General features: G+C 45.0%; 1 protein-coding gene and 1 long non-coding RNA gene across 2 annotated transcripts in view; both read left to right on the top strand.

Annotated features, from left to right (window-relative positions):
- Window positions 1-16,489, top strand: part of LOC119397286 (THAP domain-containing protein 1) — a 207,179-nt gene extending 190,690 nt beyond the window's left edge. The window contains exons 5-9 of the mRNA XM_049416514.1: window positions 14,462-14,615; window positions 14,856-14,930; window positions 15,157-15,225; window positions 15,519-15,665; window positions 16,371-16,489. Coding sequence (XP_049272471.1) covers window positions 14,462-14,615; window positions 14,856-14,930; window positions 15,157-15,225; window positions 15,519-15,665; window positions 16,371-16,489 — 564 coding nt within the window. The remainder of the gene's footprint in view (window positions 1-14,461; window positions 14,616-14,855; window positions 14,931-15,156; window positions 15,226-15,518; window positions 15,666-16,370) is intronic.
- Window positions 16,490-16,645: 156 nt separating this feature from the next.
- Window positions 16,646-18,920, top strand: LOC119395811 (uncharacterized). Its single transcript, XR_005184332.2, has 3 exons — window positions 16,646-16,770; window positions 17,830-18,080; window positions 18,591-18,920. It is a non-coding gene; the product is annotated as an uncharacterized LOC119395811 (long non-coding RNA).
- Window positions 18,921-20,768: the final 1,848 nt, after the last annotated feature.

Below are 20,768 nucleotides of genomic sequence, written 5' to 3'. Positions count from 1 at the left end.
GCTCTCGCCCCCAGCACTCAACACAAAAAGAAAAGCTGAGCGGCCGCCGTCGAAAGAGACAGGGCATTCTCCCCTGAAAACGTAAACACGTCGGCGTCCTTAGGGCGCACCACCATATGCGGCCCTACAAGGAGTATTTTCTCTCCTTCGTTCACGAGCCAGCGTCGTCGCATTGTTCAGGTCGCAGCTGTGCCTTGTTATAGCAGTGTTCAACCAGACGGTTAGACCTTGTTGATGACACCGCTCTGATAGTCCGCAGGTGTGCGAACCTGACGCAGCGATACTCAGATTGAGTGGAGTAAACCTTCATTCAGTGAACATAATAAAATAATAATAATATCTGGGGTTTAACGTCCCAAAACCACCATATGGATATGATTATGAGAGGTGCCGTAGTGGAGGACTCCGGAAATTTCGACCACCTGGGGTTCTTTAATGTGCACCTAAATCTAAGTACACGGGCCTCAAACATTTTCGCCTCCATCGAAAATGCAGCCGCCGCGGCCGGGATTCGATCCCGCGACTTTCGGGTCAGTAGTCGAGCGCCATAACCACTAGACGACCGCGGCGGGGCCTTCAGTGCACAGGAAATATGGATGGGCTTCACGACTGATGGTTGCTTCGACTTTGCGTTTCCGGCACGGTTCTTGTCTACCATTACATCTATCCTTCAGGGCGGGGGGCTTCCTTCCCCCAAAAATGTTCGCCTGCTCCATTTTGCCCCCCTTCCCAGCCCCCACCTCCCTTGCTCAAGAGGCCATAGTCAAAGCACAACGCATAGTTTCTCCGCTTTGCTGCCCCCCTGAAAGAACTCACTTGTCTCGGGTACTCCACAGTAAAAAAAAAAAAAAAAAATCAGAAAAAAAGACACCTGGCACCGCACTGCTGTCCCTGCAGCGAAGTATTTTTCTTACGCCATGCTCTGCAATCAGCAAAATTTCATGCCAATTCGCTTCGTTGTTACTGGCTGAAATGTGCAAAAACCCTGTGTTTATGCAGACAGCAACGAAACAAATATCGTTCGGCTTTGTGGTTTATTGAAACCAATGACGGATATTCACAGCCGACTCCGAGTGAAGAATTCGCAAACGTCCGCGTCCCCTTAGAGAGAGCTTGATGTAATTATGAGGAACGCCGTCATGGGGTATTACAGAACACTTGGGGTGCATGGAAATGTATACACGGGCGTTCCCGCATTTCGGTGCTATGGAAATGCGCGCTTGTCGTAGGCGGAAATCGAACGCGCGTCCTCAAGCTAAGCAGTCGGACGCATAGGCTCGAAGCGAGCGTATCCTGCCGGATTTCTACTTGTAGCCTAATCTAGCACAAGTTTAGAGCACAGCAAGCGCGGTTGAAAGTGATGGGTTACCTTCGCGACACGCACTCCTGCCCCACTGTGGTTTTGCCCGGGGTAAATGCTGAAGACGCAGAAATGAAGTGTATTATTATTTGATTTGCATACGCAGATACACAAAGGAGAAAAGAGAGGCAGGCATTGTAGTGTTCAGTTTGTTAGCAATGGCAGATATAAACACGCAGCAGGTACAAAACAGTTTTCGTGTCATTCCTAACTGCCAGCGACAAGTTATATTTTCGTCCACTACTTTCTTTGCGATTGCGGTACCAACAAGCGCAGCACTTCTGAAAAACTCTATTTTATTGTAAAAAAGAAGAAAAAGAACCTCACCCACGCACGTCTGCCCAGTTCCCTCGTCCGTTTGTCTGCTTTCTTTCGTCTGTCATTGCACATCCCTCGCTTTCTTTCCTGGTAGCCCGTGCGCGGAGACAAACATGCGCAAATCCCAAGAGGTACGTTACGAGAATTCGGCCTTTTTTTACCTTTTCATTCACCCGATTCACCACACACTCTCGGAGGATTGGACACCTGCTATGCCATAATACACCTGCTTTCACGCTGTCCCGCGCTGACGAAACACGCTGAGGGGAGGCAAAAAAAAAAAGAGAGAAAAGACTTACAGATGGTGGCACATGGTTTGAAGTTAGAAAAGTCATTCTCCTCTGTAGTCAAATGTTTTCGCATGCTACAGTCGGAGAGACGGGAAGCTTTGAAATTCAGCGCCTTGGTTTTTTCCGTCTAGGTGGCGCTACAGAAAGATTTTCGTTGTAGTGATAGGAATAATGTAGATTGCTCAGTATTCCGACAGTATTTGTGTGTGATTCGTATCTATAATTATATCAGGAGACCGTAACAGCTATATTTCAGGCTATGCATGCTCAGATTTCAGCGCTATTTGAAGACTACAGAGGTTTTGTTGACGTTTGCGGCACGATAAATTCAGACAATTTACGAGCTTCGTTGGGCATTTCTGCTTGCTCTATTGAAAAATGCTACACTGAGGAAAGAAATAGGAGGCTCTAGTTACTCTACGTGCAAATTCAGCCACATAACTTCGGTAGCTTTCCACAAAAATTGGCCAAAAATTGGCCAACATAATTAAAAAGGGAGAGGATCGTGCATTAATGAAATTGATCATTCAGACGGAAAATGTTGTCCTCTATATACGACCCGAAAATGAATTTTCTCTGGCGAATAGTTACCGGACAGTCTGTAGCGAAAGTTACTAAATTTGGCTGTTTTCAAAAGCTAAGCAGCAATAAAGTAGAAGTCCGACATTGATTTGTTACGTTGAGGAAATAGATAAATAGTATTGAAAGTGCTGTGCAAGAAATAGTGCTGTAACTGTAGCATATTTTTCAAAAAATGGTGACTTCTGAGCCACGATCAGGCCTAACCGTGTAACTAGCGCTTATTCTTGGCTATCCATTCCCAAATACTGACGGTTGACTTGTTTTTAATAGATATATTTCAAATGCACAAAGATCAAGTTTTTCAATGATATATAAATCAACTATATAAAACACGGAGAACAGCCGCCGCGTCAGTTGAAAAAGTGGCAAAAACGATGTGTTCATGCCGCCGTGAAGCATTTCGTAGTTTTCGTCGTCTTCACTCGTAACGCACTTCCATTCCACTAACTCTGTAGCACTGGGAGGTGCATAATGAAGAGCGCACCCGCACTATAATGTACTAGAATATTCTAGTACACTATACCCGCACTTCAAAAGTCAACGTCCGCGTGACGACGTAGGGCTTAGAGGCTGAAGACGGACACTTCGGATGACCCTTTTTGGGAAATTGACGGCTGGTTGACTCCACTTAGTCGAACCTGGGCGGAGTAAGGCCGGACTGCGGAGGAGACTTGCATGGTGTCGGAGAGGAGACGCCGCAGGTGCGCGGAGCGCTAAAGTATCCCCATCCATTCCGGAATGTTCTCAGCCGCTAAGAACATTCCAAAATGCCGCGAAAAAAATATGCTGCGCAAGAATAACAACAAAAAAAAATCACAGCATATCCACGGGGTGAATTATGATGAGTGGGGCGAAGCTACGGAGGGAATCATCTGTAAACCGTGAAACTCTTCCGTGAAATGCGCCCAGTACATAATATAAAGAGTGTGAAACATCGTGTATATATTAAACATCAAACTTTTATTGTACTGTTGGTTTACGTGGTCCCTTCATTATCACTTGTGATCGGTGAAATGCAAGGAAGAAGTCCGCTCCCGAGCGAAAGAGCGCCAAGAGCGACCGCATTCCCCGCTCGCCCTGCGCGAATTAAAGGCAAGGCTAGAGGGAAGACAGGACGCGCGTTCCACGACGCGAGGTCGGTAGCATGCCCAACGAAAGCCAACGGAACGCGATCGTGCAAGTGCTCCGGCTTCGCATCGCCTCATGGTTCCATTTAGCGTCCCAAAACCAAATATATTGCTCAAGGTGTGCCTTGCGTTTTTCGTAGAAATAATTTCTTTATCATGTACATTAAGACGAAAAGTTGAAAGCTCACTAGAGTGTATCGCCCGCAAAGTATGTCTTTTAGTGTGATTTAACTCTCGTACGGCAGGGTCCTCGCGCCGTTGCCGGTCCACCTCGCCCGTTGACGATCGGGCGAGGTGGCTACATACAACTACTACTACTACACTTTAAGAAAAACATCTGGCATTCTTTCGTTCTGCTTTTACAAAACATCTGGCGTCTTTCGTTGGTTTATTTCATCAATCAACGGCGTTTTGAACAAAATGTTTATTGTTTAATCACGCACAGGAGAAATCTCACCAGGCACTACCTTGGAGGTAAACAATGGCTGCTAATGGGAATGAGAGACAGAAGAAGTCGGCTTTTAGCTAACACTTACACTTCTACTTCTACTAACGTTTCCTACTGGAACATGCCAATGGCTGCTAATGGGGAATGAGAGACAGAAGAATTCGGCTTTTAGTTAACGCGCACGCTGCGAAGTTTTTATTGTTCAACAACGCACAGGAGAAATCTCCCACCGGCACCACCTTTGAGGTCAAAGCGTAAGACTTGTTACGGACTACTACGATGACGACGATTACGAGGGACGAACGGGTGCCGCCTTAAGGAGCTTCGCCCCTAAAAACGCGACAGGGTTTCACCGGGGGGGCTGAGCCCCTTGCTTCTGCTGACAGAGGGGGCTCTAGCCCACCCTGCCCCCCCCGCTTCCGGAGCAACTGATTGGTGCATTTTGCGCGTGTAATTTTGAACTATGCATACCGCTCAAAAGTGTGCCTCCTGTGCGGTGTTCGAATCTGAAGAGCGCTGTATATTTATTCCACAGCTGCAGGTATAATAATAATAATAATAATAATAATAATAATAATAATAATAATAATAATAATAATAATAATAATAATAATCAATCAATCAAACGTTTATTTAATGTGCCCAGGAACAACCGTAAGGTCTTTGTACTGGCGCACGAAAAAAAAAACAAAAAAAAAACAAATGCAAACATTAATAATAAAATATGAGGGATAAAAAACGTTTTAAAATTGCACATATACAACTATGCGCAGGCAGAAAAAAAAATGTCAACAGTGTACGAGGCTATGTAAGTACAGTGCAAAGCTCGGAGCAGAACAACGACTGGGAGCTGTGAAAAACATCGAGCTCCAAAAAGTAAGTATTGTAAAGACGTTGTATCCTGCCAATGGTCGAATGTTCACAGAGGCAGGCGGCTACATGAAAAGGCCTATTCTCTCTGGTCAGCTTACGTGGAGTTCGGAAATTAAGACAGTTGAGCAGTACAGGGCAGGATATGATACCATGCACAAGCTTGTAAAGAAATAACAGATCAGCGCGATTTCGTCGGCAGCAAAGTGATGGCAATGATAATAATCCAGCAGCGTTAGAATGAGATCCAGAGTCATTTCTAGCAAAACGATGGTTGTAAATGCTTAGGAATTTTTTCTGGACTCGCTCAATGGCGTTGCTGCTGGAATTCGGAATGCCATTCCAGATCACAGATGCATACTCTAGTTGAGGAAGACATAGCGCGGTGTACAATTTTCGGAAGGGCACAGGAGAACGGAATTCTCTAGACATTCTACAAACACAGCCTAGGGTGCGAAGACCTCGCAAAGCAACACGCTTAGCGTGAGCAGAAAAGTGTAAGGTGCTATCAAAAAGAACACCTAGATCATTGATCTCACATACCTTACACAACGACACAGAATTGACAGAATATAATAATAATAATAATAATAATAATAATAATAATAATAATAATAATATTATTATTATTATTATTATTATTATTATTAATAATTGCAGTTGCTAGGTAGCAGTATTTTGCTGTGCTTATATTACCAATCGTGAGGCCAGGTAGCGAAATTTTCTTGCACCTGCATTTCTACTTTTGGGAAGAGTTTCATTGTCTCACGTACTTTGTGTTTGGTGCGTCTGTGCACAGAGCATTGATGTTTGTTTCGAAAAGAACAGCAAATGTATGATGGTGATGATGAAATAATTTTATTATGATCCAGATAACACGCAGCGAAGAAGTGCTAATCTGCAGTGGAAACTTCTTCTATGGATTCCGTGACATGTATGTGTCTTTTTCCGAAGCGCACAAATGCTAACGTGTGTTATGAAATGTGCCATGTTTGTGCGAATGATAGGAAACTGTCGTATTCTCTTGAGTCTCTTTCTATTGGTTTGTGTAGCGACATGACGATGCGTGAAAACAAACCGGCTAGTACAATTCGCAACTTTCACGGCCTTTAGGTGGCGCGACTGTACATCCAACATGGCGGTCGTTGAGATTATCGGCCCGCTGCAGACGGTTTAGGAATGTACACGTTTGGCGAAGAGTTCAGTTCTTTGCGCTTCGGTTGCACTCCGATTTATGTTTTTGTGAGAGCAGGGTTGCAGTGACATATTTTAATAAGTAAAGGAACGTCGGGCACGTGATTGGAACCTCATTAGGAAGATAAATATGCAGACAAGTGTAAATAAAGCAAACACACTCGTAGCGTTCCCCCGCTGTGTTGTTAGCACAATATAATAGTAGGAGTCACAGTAAATATCTTTCAGTAATATCAGATAGATTCTCGGAGACGTGCTTTATCTCATTTTTGCTTGCATTGCATTCTGTCGCGTAGCTTGCTCAGCTCACTTCAAAGCACGAAGTAATGTATGTAAACGAAAAAAAACGCCAAGCCTGCGCGGAAAGCGCAGCACAGTCACAGCGAAAGCCCGAAGAGCGGCATTTCTAGAGTCCGTTATAAACTCTCTTGTGGCTACTAATACAACTACACTAGCAACGTACCCACTACGCCACAAACGATAATTTTTGTGAAGTTGGAAGCACCCACGACGACATTACTCGTCATTCTGCGGAGAAGCGAGGCACCATCTTTAAGGCATTATGGGCAGTTTCTTGATGGGACGACTGATGACGATGAAGAATTATGACTGAGCCTTTTGTAATGGGTTTGAAACTTTAAATGACCCACTAGGTACGTACTTCGCATTGTGTGACGCCCGGTCGTTATTTCATTCTCCCACCACACTTTATAACATACGCTAACGTGAGAAAGAGATAGAGAAAGGGAATTAACTTTACCCTGAGGAAATGGATCATGGGAGCCTTATGGGCTTCCTTGGCAACCAATAGAAGTGCACTTGCGTTGAACCCACTACGCTATAAATCATAATTTTTGTGAAGGAAGGAAGCAGCCACTACGCAATTTTTCGTCATTCTGCGCAGAACCGTAGTATCTGCTAAACACCTGTAAGGCATTATGTGCACTTTGTTGATGCTGTGGCTAATGACGATGAAGAATTATGGCAGAGCTCTTTGTAATGGGTTGGAAGCATTCAACAACTCACTCGTTGCGCAATTCGCATTGTGTGACGCCTGGTTACAGAATTCGCATTGGGTGACACGTGGTTGTTATTTTACTCTTCTACCACGCTACATTAGATATGTTATTGTGGTTCCTTCCCGATATGAAGACTGTATAGGGTCTTTTTGCTGGGCAGTTTCAAGCACCGGCATGGCTCAGAGGTTGAATACTGGGCTCCCACGCAGAGGGCCCAGGTTCGAACCTCGTACCATCCTGGAATTTTTTTCTTATTTCGTTTTTTTTTCTTATTTCGAGCGATAGTGGTTACGGACACCGGCGGCGGCGGCGGACAACTACGGCGCCAAAAATGGCCGGTGAAATGATCTCATAACAGCTTTCGCTGTAAAAAAAAAGTGTTGCCCTTCGAGACCAAAGCACAAGAACCGCTTGAGGCATGTGCGATTATCGGAAATACGATTTTATTGTGCTTTCTTGGTAAAAAGAGAAAACAAAAACAGCGGAATAATGCCACAATAGGTCGAGAAGCAGCGAATGAAACCAGCGGCAAGACGCAATTTTCACGTTTAAGATGTGACGTTCCTGTTATCATTCTACGCTTTCGGAGTTTGAGAAGTGCAATAAGTAACATCGTACGGGACAGGGACGAAGAAACAGCCCTATCAGCAAGTAATACCCAAAAAAAAGTGCTGAAGATGTGAAGGTCACGGAGGCACTTCACAGCCTTTAGACGTGGAATGGTGCGATGGACGCTTTGAAACCGGACTTTTCATATTCTAGAGGCGGAACGCATTCCTAATCAGTTCTGGTACTGTCTGCACAGCGACTGTGTCGAGCGGAGGAACGAAGCGTGAGAAAGGTGATATGAGGTAGCAGGTATGTACTCGTACACAAAATGGGATTCTGCATACATTCACGGGCCTTAGTTATTTGCTTGCGAAGCTTAACCCTCACGGCTTTTCGAGGCGCTAATCTGAAGGGGAGGCTTTTACTTTGCCTCCCACTGTGTGCTGTGAGCATGAGGCCCGTAGTAAAATCAGTTGCCTTTTTTTCTTTTTATTTTTCGTTCACAATGAGGAACCGAAAGTGTCAAGCTAATATCGAGACCGCGCAAACCGTCGCAAAACGACCCCAAACGAGACAAAACAAGTGGCAACATTTGCTGACTCCAGTGGGTCCAACATTTCAATAATCTCAACAGAGCTTCCGGCGGCCACCGCTCGGCGGCGCCACGGTGCGTGAAAGTTGCTAATACAGACGCATGCCGACAATTTGGCTGTGTCTGTTTCGTGCTGACTTTGTGTGGATCGTGGAAAAAATCAGTGGTGGCGTCACGATATTTGTATAACTGTAAATGATAATTATTCACAATAACACCTGTGATAACATCCTCACAGTGGTTTGGGTGTCTGAGCAGTCAAGCGTCACATAATTTGGGTAAGGTCAAAGTTTTAGCCTCTGCTTCAAGGCCGCTTGGTAGGTATAACACATTCAGAAATTATGTCACCACGCGTGCTTTGTTGGATTGCGCATTCTGGCATACGTCATCATGAAGAAATACCGAGGTGTTAACCATAAAAAGCACTGCTTTAAAACGACAAAATACTCCGTAGAAACAGGCGACCTTCAGATGTTTTTATCGGATTCCGCGAGGAGCAATCGCAGCAGCGGACACTTTCTAAATACACAAACGAACGAACCCACTTCTTGAACACTGAGTTGTGGTGCATTTGGCATGAGGCAGCAAAAAAAGGTTAACGTTTAAAAAATTTTTCTATTCACCCGACCGGATTCGAACTTCGGTCCACTGAGACGTCAACGATCTCGCGGTGCGGTCACTCAAGCGATTAGGCCACAGATAAAAATGTGCGCGGGTTAATACAACGCGGAGGAACTCGCCTTCGTGATTGGTTTAAATCGACCTAGCCTTCGTAGTGCTGCAACCAGCTTGTGAGATGGCGTATAGCTATGGTTAGTATAGCTAAACACTGAATGAGGCGCGCGCGTGCATATGGCTCTCGTGCGTTCGTCTCCAATCACATGAGAAAGGTTGCGGCTGTACGAATCTGTAAGCGTGCTGGATTGCTGCCTACAATGCGGTGAAACCGCTTTCGTCCTGCTTCATAGGGCTATGCGTACTAAAGGGGAACGTAAATTTGCCCATGCTTGTCGTGTCAACCGCGGCCCGTTTTAAGATGCAAACCTACATTGAATGAAGTTGCACGGTTGCCCGCATTTCTTGCAGGAAGAATATATTTCTTTGCCGCGAGCACGCACTAAAGCCCATTCGACGCAACGTTACCTTTTACAAAAGCATCGTGCACGGCCCCTGTGGTTTCCATATCGGTGGCCATTGTTGTGCCTCAGCACAAAGGCTACAAATGTCGCGGACTTCCCAACAAAGAGGGATCCGGGAAAACGGCGTCTTCGCCCAGCCAGCCCCAATCTGACGCCGGTCGTCATTCTTCGACGCTGCCCAACGACTGAGAGCCGCATTCCTGAGTGGATGGACAATGGCGCTCTGAAAACAAGCGGCAGCGCGGCAACAGCTGCAATGCAGACGCTCCACTAAAGGACGGTCAACACCTGCGGCCTAAAGGACGGTCACATCACAATGGACTGGCACCGTATTTAAGACCAGGCTAGTCCGCTGTTAGGAGTAGAACCAGCCGACGTGGTCGAGCTGGCAGTCATGCTGACTAAGAGCGCAAACATGTAAATAGTCTGTACATAAAATATTTCCTTCTTCATCTTGTCCTTCTGACTGCTACGAGCACGATGCACACCCGTGTTCGCACCAGCTCTATCACAGCTCGCACTCAAGGTCGTCTTCGTCAGCGGACATTGTCCAATCACTACTGGTTGTGTCATCTCCGAGTTTCACCACCACTGGCTGTAGACTGTCAACAACGTCATCAATGATGTTATCCAGTTTCTTCATTGACTTCGTCGAGAACGTGCTGAACGTAGTTTTTCCATTTCTCACCGCTGACTTGCTTGATCGGTTTCGGTTAGCAATGGTATAGGGAGCCAAGCGCACAACGCAGTGGCCTGATGCTGAGGCAATACAATCCACTCGGTATCGGTCTCCACCAGTTTTAGTGTTGTCAATAAGCTTCATGAGTTGAGCCTTTACCATGTCCTGACTGTATGGCACTCCCTTTGAGGAAAGCCAGTCCTGCATTTCAATTTTGAGACTGCTCATTCGTGGCGCCTTATCCTGCTTCACGGAGTGATAAGGTTCATTATCCATGACTATGACACTTCGAGGTGGCAGAAGTGGCAGCAATTTCTTAGTCAACCATTCTTCGTAGTGGTCCCCATTCATCTCACTGTGATAATCGCCTGAGGTTTTCTTTGCGCGAAACACTTCACCTGCGCCTTCCACAAAGCCATTTTCGTTCCCCCAATGAGTCACAATAAGCCGGCCGCCTTTTCCACTAGGGTCTTGAAGGCCTGTAGACAGCCCGGATCGACGCGCTTTATGGACGGTATCTATGGTTTCATCAACCCACACTTGTCTACTCGTGTGGCCAGCGTTTACCCATGCTTCGTCGGTGTAAAATATCAGCCTACCTTGGCGCCGCAACTCCGCAATCTGACGCAAGTAGCGGCGGCGAGACTGCACAATGTGGGTCGCTTCTATGAGGAGTGCATTGAGAGACCGCGTTTCTTATATCAGAAGCCAAGCCTCTTTAACATCCAGTGCATAGTTGCCGTCGACACGGATGGTAGCTCGCTGTCCTCTTCGAAGTGGCGTGTGCTTGGTGACAGTGGGGATATCGTTTCTGCGAAAGAAACTGTGCACAGTCCTTCGCAGCGCTCCCAGGTCAGAGTTGTCGAGCTTCTTGTTGCGCTGGTGTCCTTTCCCACCCCAACGCTACTTCGGTACCAACACTCTGCCCGCCTTTTCTTTCTCAAGCACCCGCTCGCTGACCTTTGTTAGTTGCGCAGTCCTCTTAACGAGAAAATTCGTGCTGGCTCCTTCTCCGCACTCATTCCGAAGCGCTTCTAGGACGTTTAACGCTAGCGTCTTCGCCTCTTTCGGATAAAATTGAACTTTCGAAGAACGGCATGAACTAGACGCTACTACACTGGAGGAAGCCATGTTTGCCAAGGACGGCGCACCACGTTTTAGAGCCTCCGCATCGCGTTTTTCACCAGCGTTTGTTTGCCCGCATGCAATAAAGATCTCATTGCTTTTTCAAGGACGCTAATAAATCAGTGCTCAATCAGTGAATATAATTCTGGCAAAATTTAAACATAATCTGTGACTGTGCAAGGAACTATTTAATCGATGACGTTGGCAAAAATTAAAAAACAAATTACAATACTAAAGCGCAGATCCTCAAAATAATCACAGCGAAGGACTTCTAGTTGGTTTCAAATTATAGGAGCACGCACAAAAGCACTTATTGTAGTTATTAGGCCAACAAAAATACACGCCTAATGAGCGTACTATTTTGCAGTGCGCCGGGATACCGCCGCCGTGCACCCCATAGCTTCCACAGTGCGTGTGAGATGGAGTATAGACAACATTTCACATGAGTGTGTCTGCGGCATGATTTTAATATCGATCTGTTGCTTCTCATTGCGCGAATTTTCCAAGCTGGCAAAGTGTGGTGGAAGTTACGTCGGCGAGACAAATAACGTTCAGCAAAGACTCAAGCAGCTGTATGACGTAAGAAAAGTTTCATCGAACGCGCTGGCCGAACACGCAAGCAACTGGCCACAGAAGACCGGGATAAGGCATATATAACGGAAAGAGAAAGGAACTGGTCTTCTCGGCCTTATCTTGAACCTCTGACAATCGAGAGAACGGCGCACACCCTTAATCGTCATGACGGCAACTTGCCACATATGTCCGCACGTTGCCTACGTCATATTTTAGAACATACATACCCGAACTGTTTGCGCGTTCATTTCTAACTGAACAAGGCTCCCGTGCGGGAGCCGGAACGTCTTGCTTTTATGTGAATATCCATGGTCGGTGTCCATTTTAACACCATAGGCTTGAAATAACAAAAAAGAAAGAGAAGTGACAGTGGCATCATGCTCGTGAGAAGCCGGGTGGCGGCAAAAGTGAAAGCTCACGCCCCCCCCCTTCGCGTGCGTAGTGCACTGTGGCACGCAGCAGAAAAGTACCATGCCGCCGATAACTTTTACTGCACTTTTCCGGAGAGTGTAGTCTCTAGCGGTTCACACACAAGAAGTGAGAGCAAGACAAGTCTGTTCAAAAGCGGAAAACGACGCGAAATCGCGGTTAGCAACAACGAATTCAACCGTCCGCTTCCTTTCGCCAGAGCGAGGGAGGTCACGTGATCCCACCCTGCACATCACAAGGATTGCAGCGCCCGCGTCTCCAGTGGTAAGCCTCGCGCCCAATATGCGGTGTCCAGGTATGTGTTAACAACTTCAGCTACCGCAGGGGTTAATGGACCCCTGACAGCGAAAGTTTTGTTCGGGACTTTTTTAGTGGAATTTTTAGCTTTGTGCCTAGTAATCCCGAAATTGAGTCATAAATGTTCTAACGCATGTCTTTAACTGAGAACAATCTTGTGTCGGTTCGAAACGGCCGCCTAAATACCATAAGAAACTAGCGCCCCACAGCGGGGAGTGCCCAAGATCACGTACACTCAAGCTTTGGTGTCGTTGAAAGCGCATTTTTTTAATCGAGGCCCCGCGCGCGGTAAAGAATGAAACGACGGCGCCTGCCTCGCCCTCCCTTCCATCCCTCTCAGGAAAAAGAAAAAAGGCATTCCTGGCCGAAGCAGCCAGAATACCTAAAGTCCCTAGATTTTTCCCTGCTTTTCTTAAGTAGCGAAAACCATTGATGCGCCGTCGGCGTATGTGATTGGGTGCTGCTCGTTTCCGGTTAAAAACGGCTTCCGGTAGCCATGTTCTTCCTAACGCTGGTTCACCCGTTCGCTCCGTGCAGTAGAGTCGGTAGAGTCGTGGACCTCGCAGGCGCATACACGCTGCAGCGCGGGGGATTGCGCATGCTTCTCACTGTCTTCTGCCTGTGCATAGGATTTGCTACGGTCGACACGAGCATTCTCGTAAATGCCTGCTTGTTGCGCCTTCGGGTGCTCCACCCAGTCGGGAAAAGGGTTGGCTCTCTTTTCTGTGCCTCTTGGAAAGCACGACAAGACAAGGCGTAAAGCGTGGTTGCACAGAATAGGACGGAAGAACTTCAAGCCGACTAAGTCGAGCAAGCTGTGCGAGGTAAGTTGCCTGTTTTCTGGTCCACAGAACTGTTGAAAGACAAACGTATCACTTTTCTTCTAAACCACGTGAGACAGCGTTCTGTTTCGGCCGTTCGCATTCCCGTGTAAGCGCCTCAGTTTTGACACATTTAAGATCGTTGATTATGCATATCTATTGCGACCGCCTTTTGAAAAGTATTAGCGCGAAGCATATTTTCCACCTTCTGCACATAGATGCCCATGTTTCGCTAAGGCTCGTGCTAGATTCCGGCCAGACTGCCGGAGAAGCTCAGTGGGATTAATATAAAAAAAACTGCGCTCTACTTTATCCGCGCACGTCAAAGGATACCATGTGGCCGAAACTAATACAGTGTTCACCTCTATCCATTACGGCATAATAAATAGCGGGACTGACTCTTCGGGCGACGTTCATTTCACAGCACTGCGGTCTATCCTTCGCGGTGCTTTCACAGCTCGCCGTGCAGGAAAAAAGGTCTAGTGGCTTAGGCTTTGTCTACACATTAGCGGTATTAAAGAATTGCCTGGTGTATTGGAATCATTTGCGTTTCTGAAACATTGTGGCGCGTACCTTCCATCGCAGAATTTCAGGATCTGCTTTCATGACATATGCGAAATCAATGTGAAAGCTATTCTGCAGTAACTCGCAGTGAGAGTAGCCAGCCCTACAAACTTCATATGTAAGTCTATGAAATTTCTAAATGTACATAATATTTTTTATATATTGCTCACCACAAGCTGACAAAAATGACTGGTTCTCTGAAGATGGGAGCTGCTGCTACCCCCGACCTCACTTATGCGAATACGCAGTATTTTATATCGATGTACTGTAGAGTTACTAAGCTTCCATGGCTACCGTAAACTAAAGTCCCCACGAACAATCAACAAGGCGACTTTTACCTGCTCCTGATTATAACCTCAAAGTTTTAACAGTAAATACATAAGACTTGCTACTTAAGTAGGTGCTAGTTATGTGTTGTTTGTGTGCCTGCTTTCGAAGCTTTGGACTAAATATGAACTCGCACACTGGCATTGCCCATTTTTCAGCGTCATTTCACTGATGACCAGTTCGAGCAAACCATCTTAAGAAGCTTTGGAACAAAAAAACTCAAATGTTCTGCTGTGCCATCTATATTTTCCCACCGGCCAGAGAAGCGCCCTAGGAAAGCACCACACCCTCGAGGCGCTGGCAAGCAGACAGGTGAGTACAACCTTGCTTTGACGATCTGATGAAAACGTATCAGTGCATGCAAGTTTGCATTCAAGAGTATCTTCAGTGTCTAATAGCATTGTCACTACAAGAAATAATAACCAACTCTCTTTTTCTTGCTAATATGTGCAGTGACACTTTCTCCCACTAAGTTAAATGGCGACATTTATGTAACTGTCTTGCAATCATGGCATAAGCTATCACGAATTCACGTTGGTTTTATGCTTTCAGTAATGTCTCCTGCCATTGTTCCACTTCCTGGCTCTGATATGTTGCAACCGGCTGCTGGAGTTGTGCCTACTCTTGGTAAGTTGATACGCAGTGATGAAATTCGCAGTGCAGTGTACAGCACAAAGTTCATGGAAACTGTGGCTATAGTGGCATTTCTTGCTGGTAACACATTACAACCCAGCGTAGAAACTGCGCCACACTCTGCCATTGAGCTAGGGGTGTAGTTATTTAACCTGTCCATTAAGGATAGCAACATGTCCATGTTTTTTTGTTTTGTTTTTTTCGTTTACTGCATATGCAGAGACAGCCGCAACAATGCCCAGTAACGACGCCTTGCACCTGTCAACCGCAGCTGTGCCAGTCATTGATGGTGGGTGTGTGTAAAGCTTTGCAGTCGACTTTATGAGAGGTCAAGTACCAGCACTCATTGTATTGTTCTGAGATGAAGGAACTGGAACAGCTCCTGGTGCTCAGGTGTTACTTGCTTAGTGAAGTTTACAGCAGTGTCCCTCTTTTGTGCTTGTGTTTAGTGATCAGCTGGGTTCATCGTGTAGGCCATCGCCCCCTCCCCATAAAGCTGTAAAGTTAATACAGCTGTTTCTGCTTTTGTCCAGTAACCATGAATGATGACATTATTCACCTTTTCTTGTTTTGTTTCCATAGAGGCAGTTGGTGAATCACATACTGAAGACCTGCAGCAAGATGTTGATGAAAATGTGCAGAACGTGATCCTTGAACCACCCAGGGAGAGTATGACGTGTGCATCCAAGAGTACACAAAAAATATCATCTGCTTCATTCTCCAGAAATGGTAGATACAAGTGTTATGTACGCTAAATCCACACATCAACCACATTGACAAGCTAAATGTCGTTCGTGTTTGTAGACAATTATTGCTTGTTTTACCTGAGGAGAGCTGCTGCTTCTTCCTCTCTTGTGCCATGTCCAGTAAAAGATGGAGGTTATGAGAAGCAGTATGAGAAACCTAATTATTTAATTAAAAAATAAATAACTAATTTTTTAAGTTATGGCAAAATTTTTCTTGTAATATTTTGTCATATCTGACATTTAAAAAAATGAGTAACTGATACAAGTGAAAGGTCATACACGTATCTGTGTAAACAGAGGTATTTTGTACATCACTGTACTATGCTCCGACATAAAAGAGTTTTCAAAATCAACGTAAAAGTTCGGCAACTAAAAAAATAGTCGCAGGACCATTGTGTATCCATTTCCACTTTCCATATGTTACTTACTAGGTGCTTGGCAAGCACTCTACGTCGCCTGTACTTCCTTAAAGACGAGTGGTCTGCCTAATGTTTGTCTAAGCAAGAAGGTAATTTAATAGCTTGTTGCCTTGATGAATACAAGTCCATTTGTCGAAATGTTGGCTCAAGCAACGTTTCCTATGCAAGGATTTTTCATACTTTCTGGCATTGCATTACACTTGTTCTACACAATTCACGGATTGTGCAAGACCTTTTGTTTTTTAAATACAAATGTAATACTGATGCAGGTCTGTGTAGCAGTGAACCACCTACAAAGAAAATGCGGCTCAGTATTCTACGAGATATAACTGTGCCTGTTCAATCTGCAGTGCCATGTCCAAAAGGTCAGTGCTACGTCTACGCATGAGATTTCATGTGACTATGTCCCATATAGGTCATTTGCAACAAGTTAGGTTTTACGCTAGGTCTACAGTTTCTGCTTGACACTGGACATCCTGGGCATGCTAGTCCTAACTGTGTATTTTAAAAATAAACTGTTATCAATGTTGTGATTCTGTATTTCAGGCGATCTTCGCTGTTTCTCTGTGGAGGAAATGCAGGAAGAAATTAAGAACCTTAAACACAAGCTTGCTGCATCTCAGAAAAGAGCAAAGTCTTTGGAGAGGGAGAATGAGAACCTTCATAAAGGTAATTGTAGCTTGTAGCACTTTGTTATGCTGTATATGATTCTTGTGTCTACCAACAGATCCTACATTTACCAAAAGAATGTGGTGTGTCCTTGTGCAGTATTTCCAGTCATAGTAACTATGTTTCAAATTTGTTCATATTAGTATTATAAGAGAATCTTAAGGAACAGGGAAGGGGATACAAGTGCATTATACCCGACATCACGAACAAAAACTGCACTGCTCACCTCTTTGTCACTTAAAATTTTGGTGTTGCAGCAGTGCTTCTGTTTTAAAATTCATTTGCAATATTTCTGGCCGTTGGACTTAACAAAGTGCTTAGAAACTCCCGTAGGAGGTTCTGCATCTATTTTTTTGTGATTTGTTCCTATTATGTTTTCTCATTTTGTTTCTGTTCTGCCTATATGACCCTTCTCGTGGTAATCTGCAGCTCAGGCGCCGTGTTTCGGAAGACAAGGATATAAAACTCTTGCGTTATACGCCTATCCATTGTGAGGAACATCTGAAATTATTCATTCGTCTTGTGTGTCTTAGCGCGGCTCAGTTTATTGAGCATTGGAGCTGAGGGGCTCGGACTTGAATGTAAGCCCTGCCAAGCTGAACAGTTTTTGAAAAACTTCAGGCCTGTGCTGAACACGCACCAAAGTTTGAGCGTAAACTACAGGAGCAGCCTTCTAAATACCAGATCGTTGTCAGCTCACGATTATAAACATGCATGTCATTGGGTTGAAAACTGTGCTAGCTAATGCAGGCAGCTGTAGCTTCCTTGGCTTGCCAATTATATATTGAATTCTAATGGAAGTTGTACCAAATAAATGGGTCTATTAAGGTTTTGTCCTAAACAGTGATTTTACATAAGCTTAAGACGAGAAGGCATTTGGATATTTTATGTGTGCTCGTCGAGTTCTTATGTTGTCGTAAACTGATGTCAGTGAAATCGCATAAAAATTTGACTTTTTGTTGAAGCTGTGGATTTTGACGAAAGGAAACTTTTTCTGAGGTGACACAGGTGAAGCAAATGAAGTAGAATTTTTGATACATTTTTTTTTCTGGTGCGCAGGTATCGACAAATACTTCAATAAAGACCAGCTGCAAAGTCTTCACAAGTCTACAATGCAAGGCACAGCATGGCAAGATGAAACACTAGTGAAAGCTTTGAAGTTGAGACTTTCTTGTGGATCTCAAGGGTATAGCGTTGTTCGAGAATTAGCCAGCCCTCTTCCAACTGAACGCACAATTCAACGAAGAATTGAAGGATTCAAGTTCACTCCTGGGATCCTGACAGAATTGTTCGACATCTTAAAGATTAAGGTATGCTGAGTGTGTTATATTCTTTCTGAATGTCACCTTTGTACCTTAAGACTTTCACCAGCAACATGATTTGGTAGTGCAACTGTTGCTTTGCTTTAGAAGTGACTGTTTTGTGTCTGATTGTTCACAGTTAATTTTTCATAGTGCAACAGCAGTCACAGAGCTTCTGATCTCATTGGGTGCTCAAGAATAGAACAACTGTATACATGCTGATACTTAATTTTACGTGGCAATAGCACTGCGAGCAGACATAAATGGCAGCACTTGTGAGATATTTCAGTGTTGTGATGGGTTGTTCGCACGCATGCTGGCGCGAATATCAGTTGCCTTGAGTAGCTTTCAGTTGCCAGTAGCTAGCCAGGGTGCTGGTTTTGGGGGCTTTACAGAGGCTTAAGTCATTGGAAACCATTTAATTTTGTCGTTTGAAACCAGTACGCACCCCTATAAACAATTCTGTAAATGAAAAGTTTTTTTTACCGTGCCTATGAATGACATTCTAAATGTTTTTAGTTTGCAGATAAGTGTTCTATCTGAGCAGGAGAGGCATGCCGTGCTCATGCTCGATGAGATTCAGCTAACCAAAGGAATGGATTTTGACCCCTCAACAGGTCGTAAAATGGGAACTCCAACTGTGCCACCTACTAAAGGCAGTACAAGAGACAACGCTCTGGCAACACATGGGCTCGTCTTTATGCTTGGTGGTTTGTCAACACGGTGGAAACAGACTGTAGCTTATGAGTTGACAGAGAGCAGCTTCCATGCTGCCACGATAAAAGCACAGATTGTAGACATCATAGATGCATGTGAGCAGATAGGCATTAAAGTACATGCTGTTATATCTGACATGGGCCCTTGCAACCGGGCAGTGTGGCGGTGCTTCCACTTGCCTTCTGGCAAGCATGTACAAAAGAAGCCTTACAGTTTGCACCCTCAAGACTCTGCGCGCCACTTGTACTTCTTAGCGGATGTCCCTCACCTATTGAAAAACCTGAGAAGTCATTTAACAAGGAGGCAGAAGGTTTATTTGCCAGATGTTGTTGTGAAAGCTAACAACCTTCCAACCAGTGAAGTGTCCATTCAATATATTGAAGAGCTCATTGAGCTAGAACATCATGCGGAATTCAAGGTAGCACCGCGGCTTAAAAAAGCATGTCTGAGTCCTGGTCATTTTGACAAAATGAAGGTTGGACCAGCATATACACTTTTCCATCATGACACTGCTGCTGCTCTTCAGTATCACATAGAGAAGGGCAACTTGGACAAAGAAGCGCAAACAACCGCTTGGTTTGTACAGAAGGTCCACGAGTGGTTTGCTATGATGACTTCGAGAACAAAGAAAGAGGCATTAATGCACAAGGGTGAAAAAGGCCGTAGGTGTTTAGAAGGCTTCATGGGCCTCGTCAGAGACTTGTCAATTGGCGATAAAGGAGGGGCGTGAAAGCCTATTCAGACAGGCATTCTGCTGTCTACGGGAGCTGCTCCTGCCATTCATGAGGAACTGCTGGGGAACCATGGCTTCTCCTTTGTGCTTTTCTCACGCTTGAGCCAGGATGCGCTTGAAAATTTCTTTTCTACGATTCGGCTCCGCAACCCAGTGCCAAAACCAAGGGACTTCAAATCAGCATTGAGAAGTGCATCACTGGCACAATTCTTGCGGCCAAATGCTAACGGCAGCTATGCTGCTTCAGAGTCAGAAATGTTTGTTGGCATCAGGGACAAAAAAGAACATCAGAAGCCAGTGTCTGTCATTTGTCCAACACAGCCCATTCTAGCATGTTTTAGCCCTGATGATGTGGAGGCATTTGAATATCTCTGCGGGTATGTGGTCTACAAGGTAAACAAGAATTTCAAGAGCTGCAACATCTGCACAGCTGCCATTCTACAAGACAAACCACTGAAGGAATGCAGCAGGCTGCTGCAACTGAAGTCTTTCATAGCTGAGAAAATGCCTTTGACCACACCCTCTGATGCTGCCCTCATGCTCTTGAAAGCAGTGGAGGCATTCTTCGCTCTCAATAGAGAAGCAGTACTTAACAACCGTGCACGAATAACAGCCCTCAAAAAGGCTGTTCTCAAGGTGGTGAAAACGAACATACCTGACTGTCACAGTGTTCCAAGCAAACTTGTTCATTGTTTTTTGCATACTAGGGTGCATTTGTTTTTGAAAAAGTTAAATGAGCGAATATCGGAAGAAACACAGTCTCCCAGGTGCGGCAGCAGAAGTGTAGGTATGCGTGAAGCTGCAAAGGCTGTCAATTAACTGCTAGTGTGCAAGCTCAAGAGAGGTCGCATCGAGTACACCAAAGATAGCATGGACTGGTGCAATTCCATGCAATGTCTTCAGTACTTACTGTTAATAGTCATGTACCAATTTTTGTACAAATGTTGTTATAATCCAAAATGAGATTGCCGGTAAAAGTAAATTGCTCAATCTAGGTTCTTGCTGTTCCCATGAACATTTTGCTTTCCACGTTCAACAACTGAAATTGCTCTCGTGCAGGTATTGTCTTTAATGATTGCCTTTTTTTAGGGGGGAAGGTGTATTATAGTTAACACTGCTGTTATAATCCTAATAGGGATTGCCAGTATGTTTAAATTGCAGGTGTGAAGGACACACTGTGTGAAACTTTGTTCTTTTTGCATCATACTCATCTGTTCTGCCCTTCGCACACCAATCCATGTGGAGTG

Source organism: Rhipicephalus sanguineus, chromosome 6 (assembly GCF_013339695.2).
Source record: "Rhipicephalus sanguineus isolate Rsan-2018 chromosome 6, BIME_Rsan_1.4, whole genome shotgun sequence".
Taxonomy (NCBI): Eukaryota; Metazoa; Arthropoda; class Arachnida; order Ixodida; family Ixodidae; genus Rhipicephalus; species Rhipicephalus sanguineus.
Note: the sequence above shows the minus strand (reverse complement) of the source record. Positions and strands in the feature narration are given on the sequence as shown.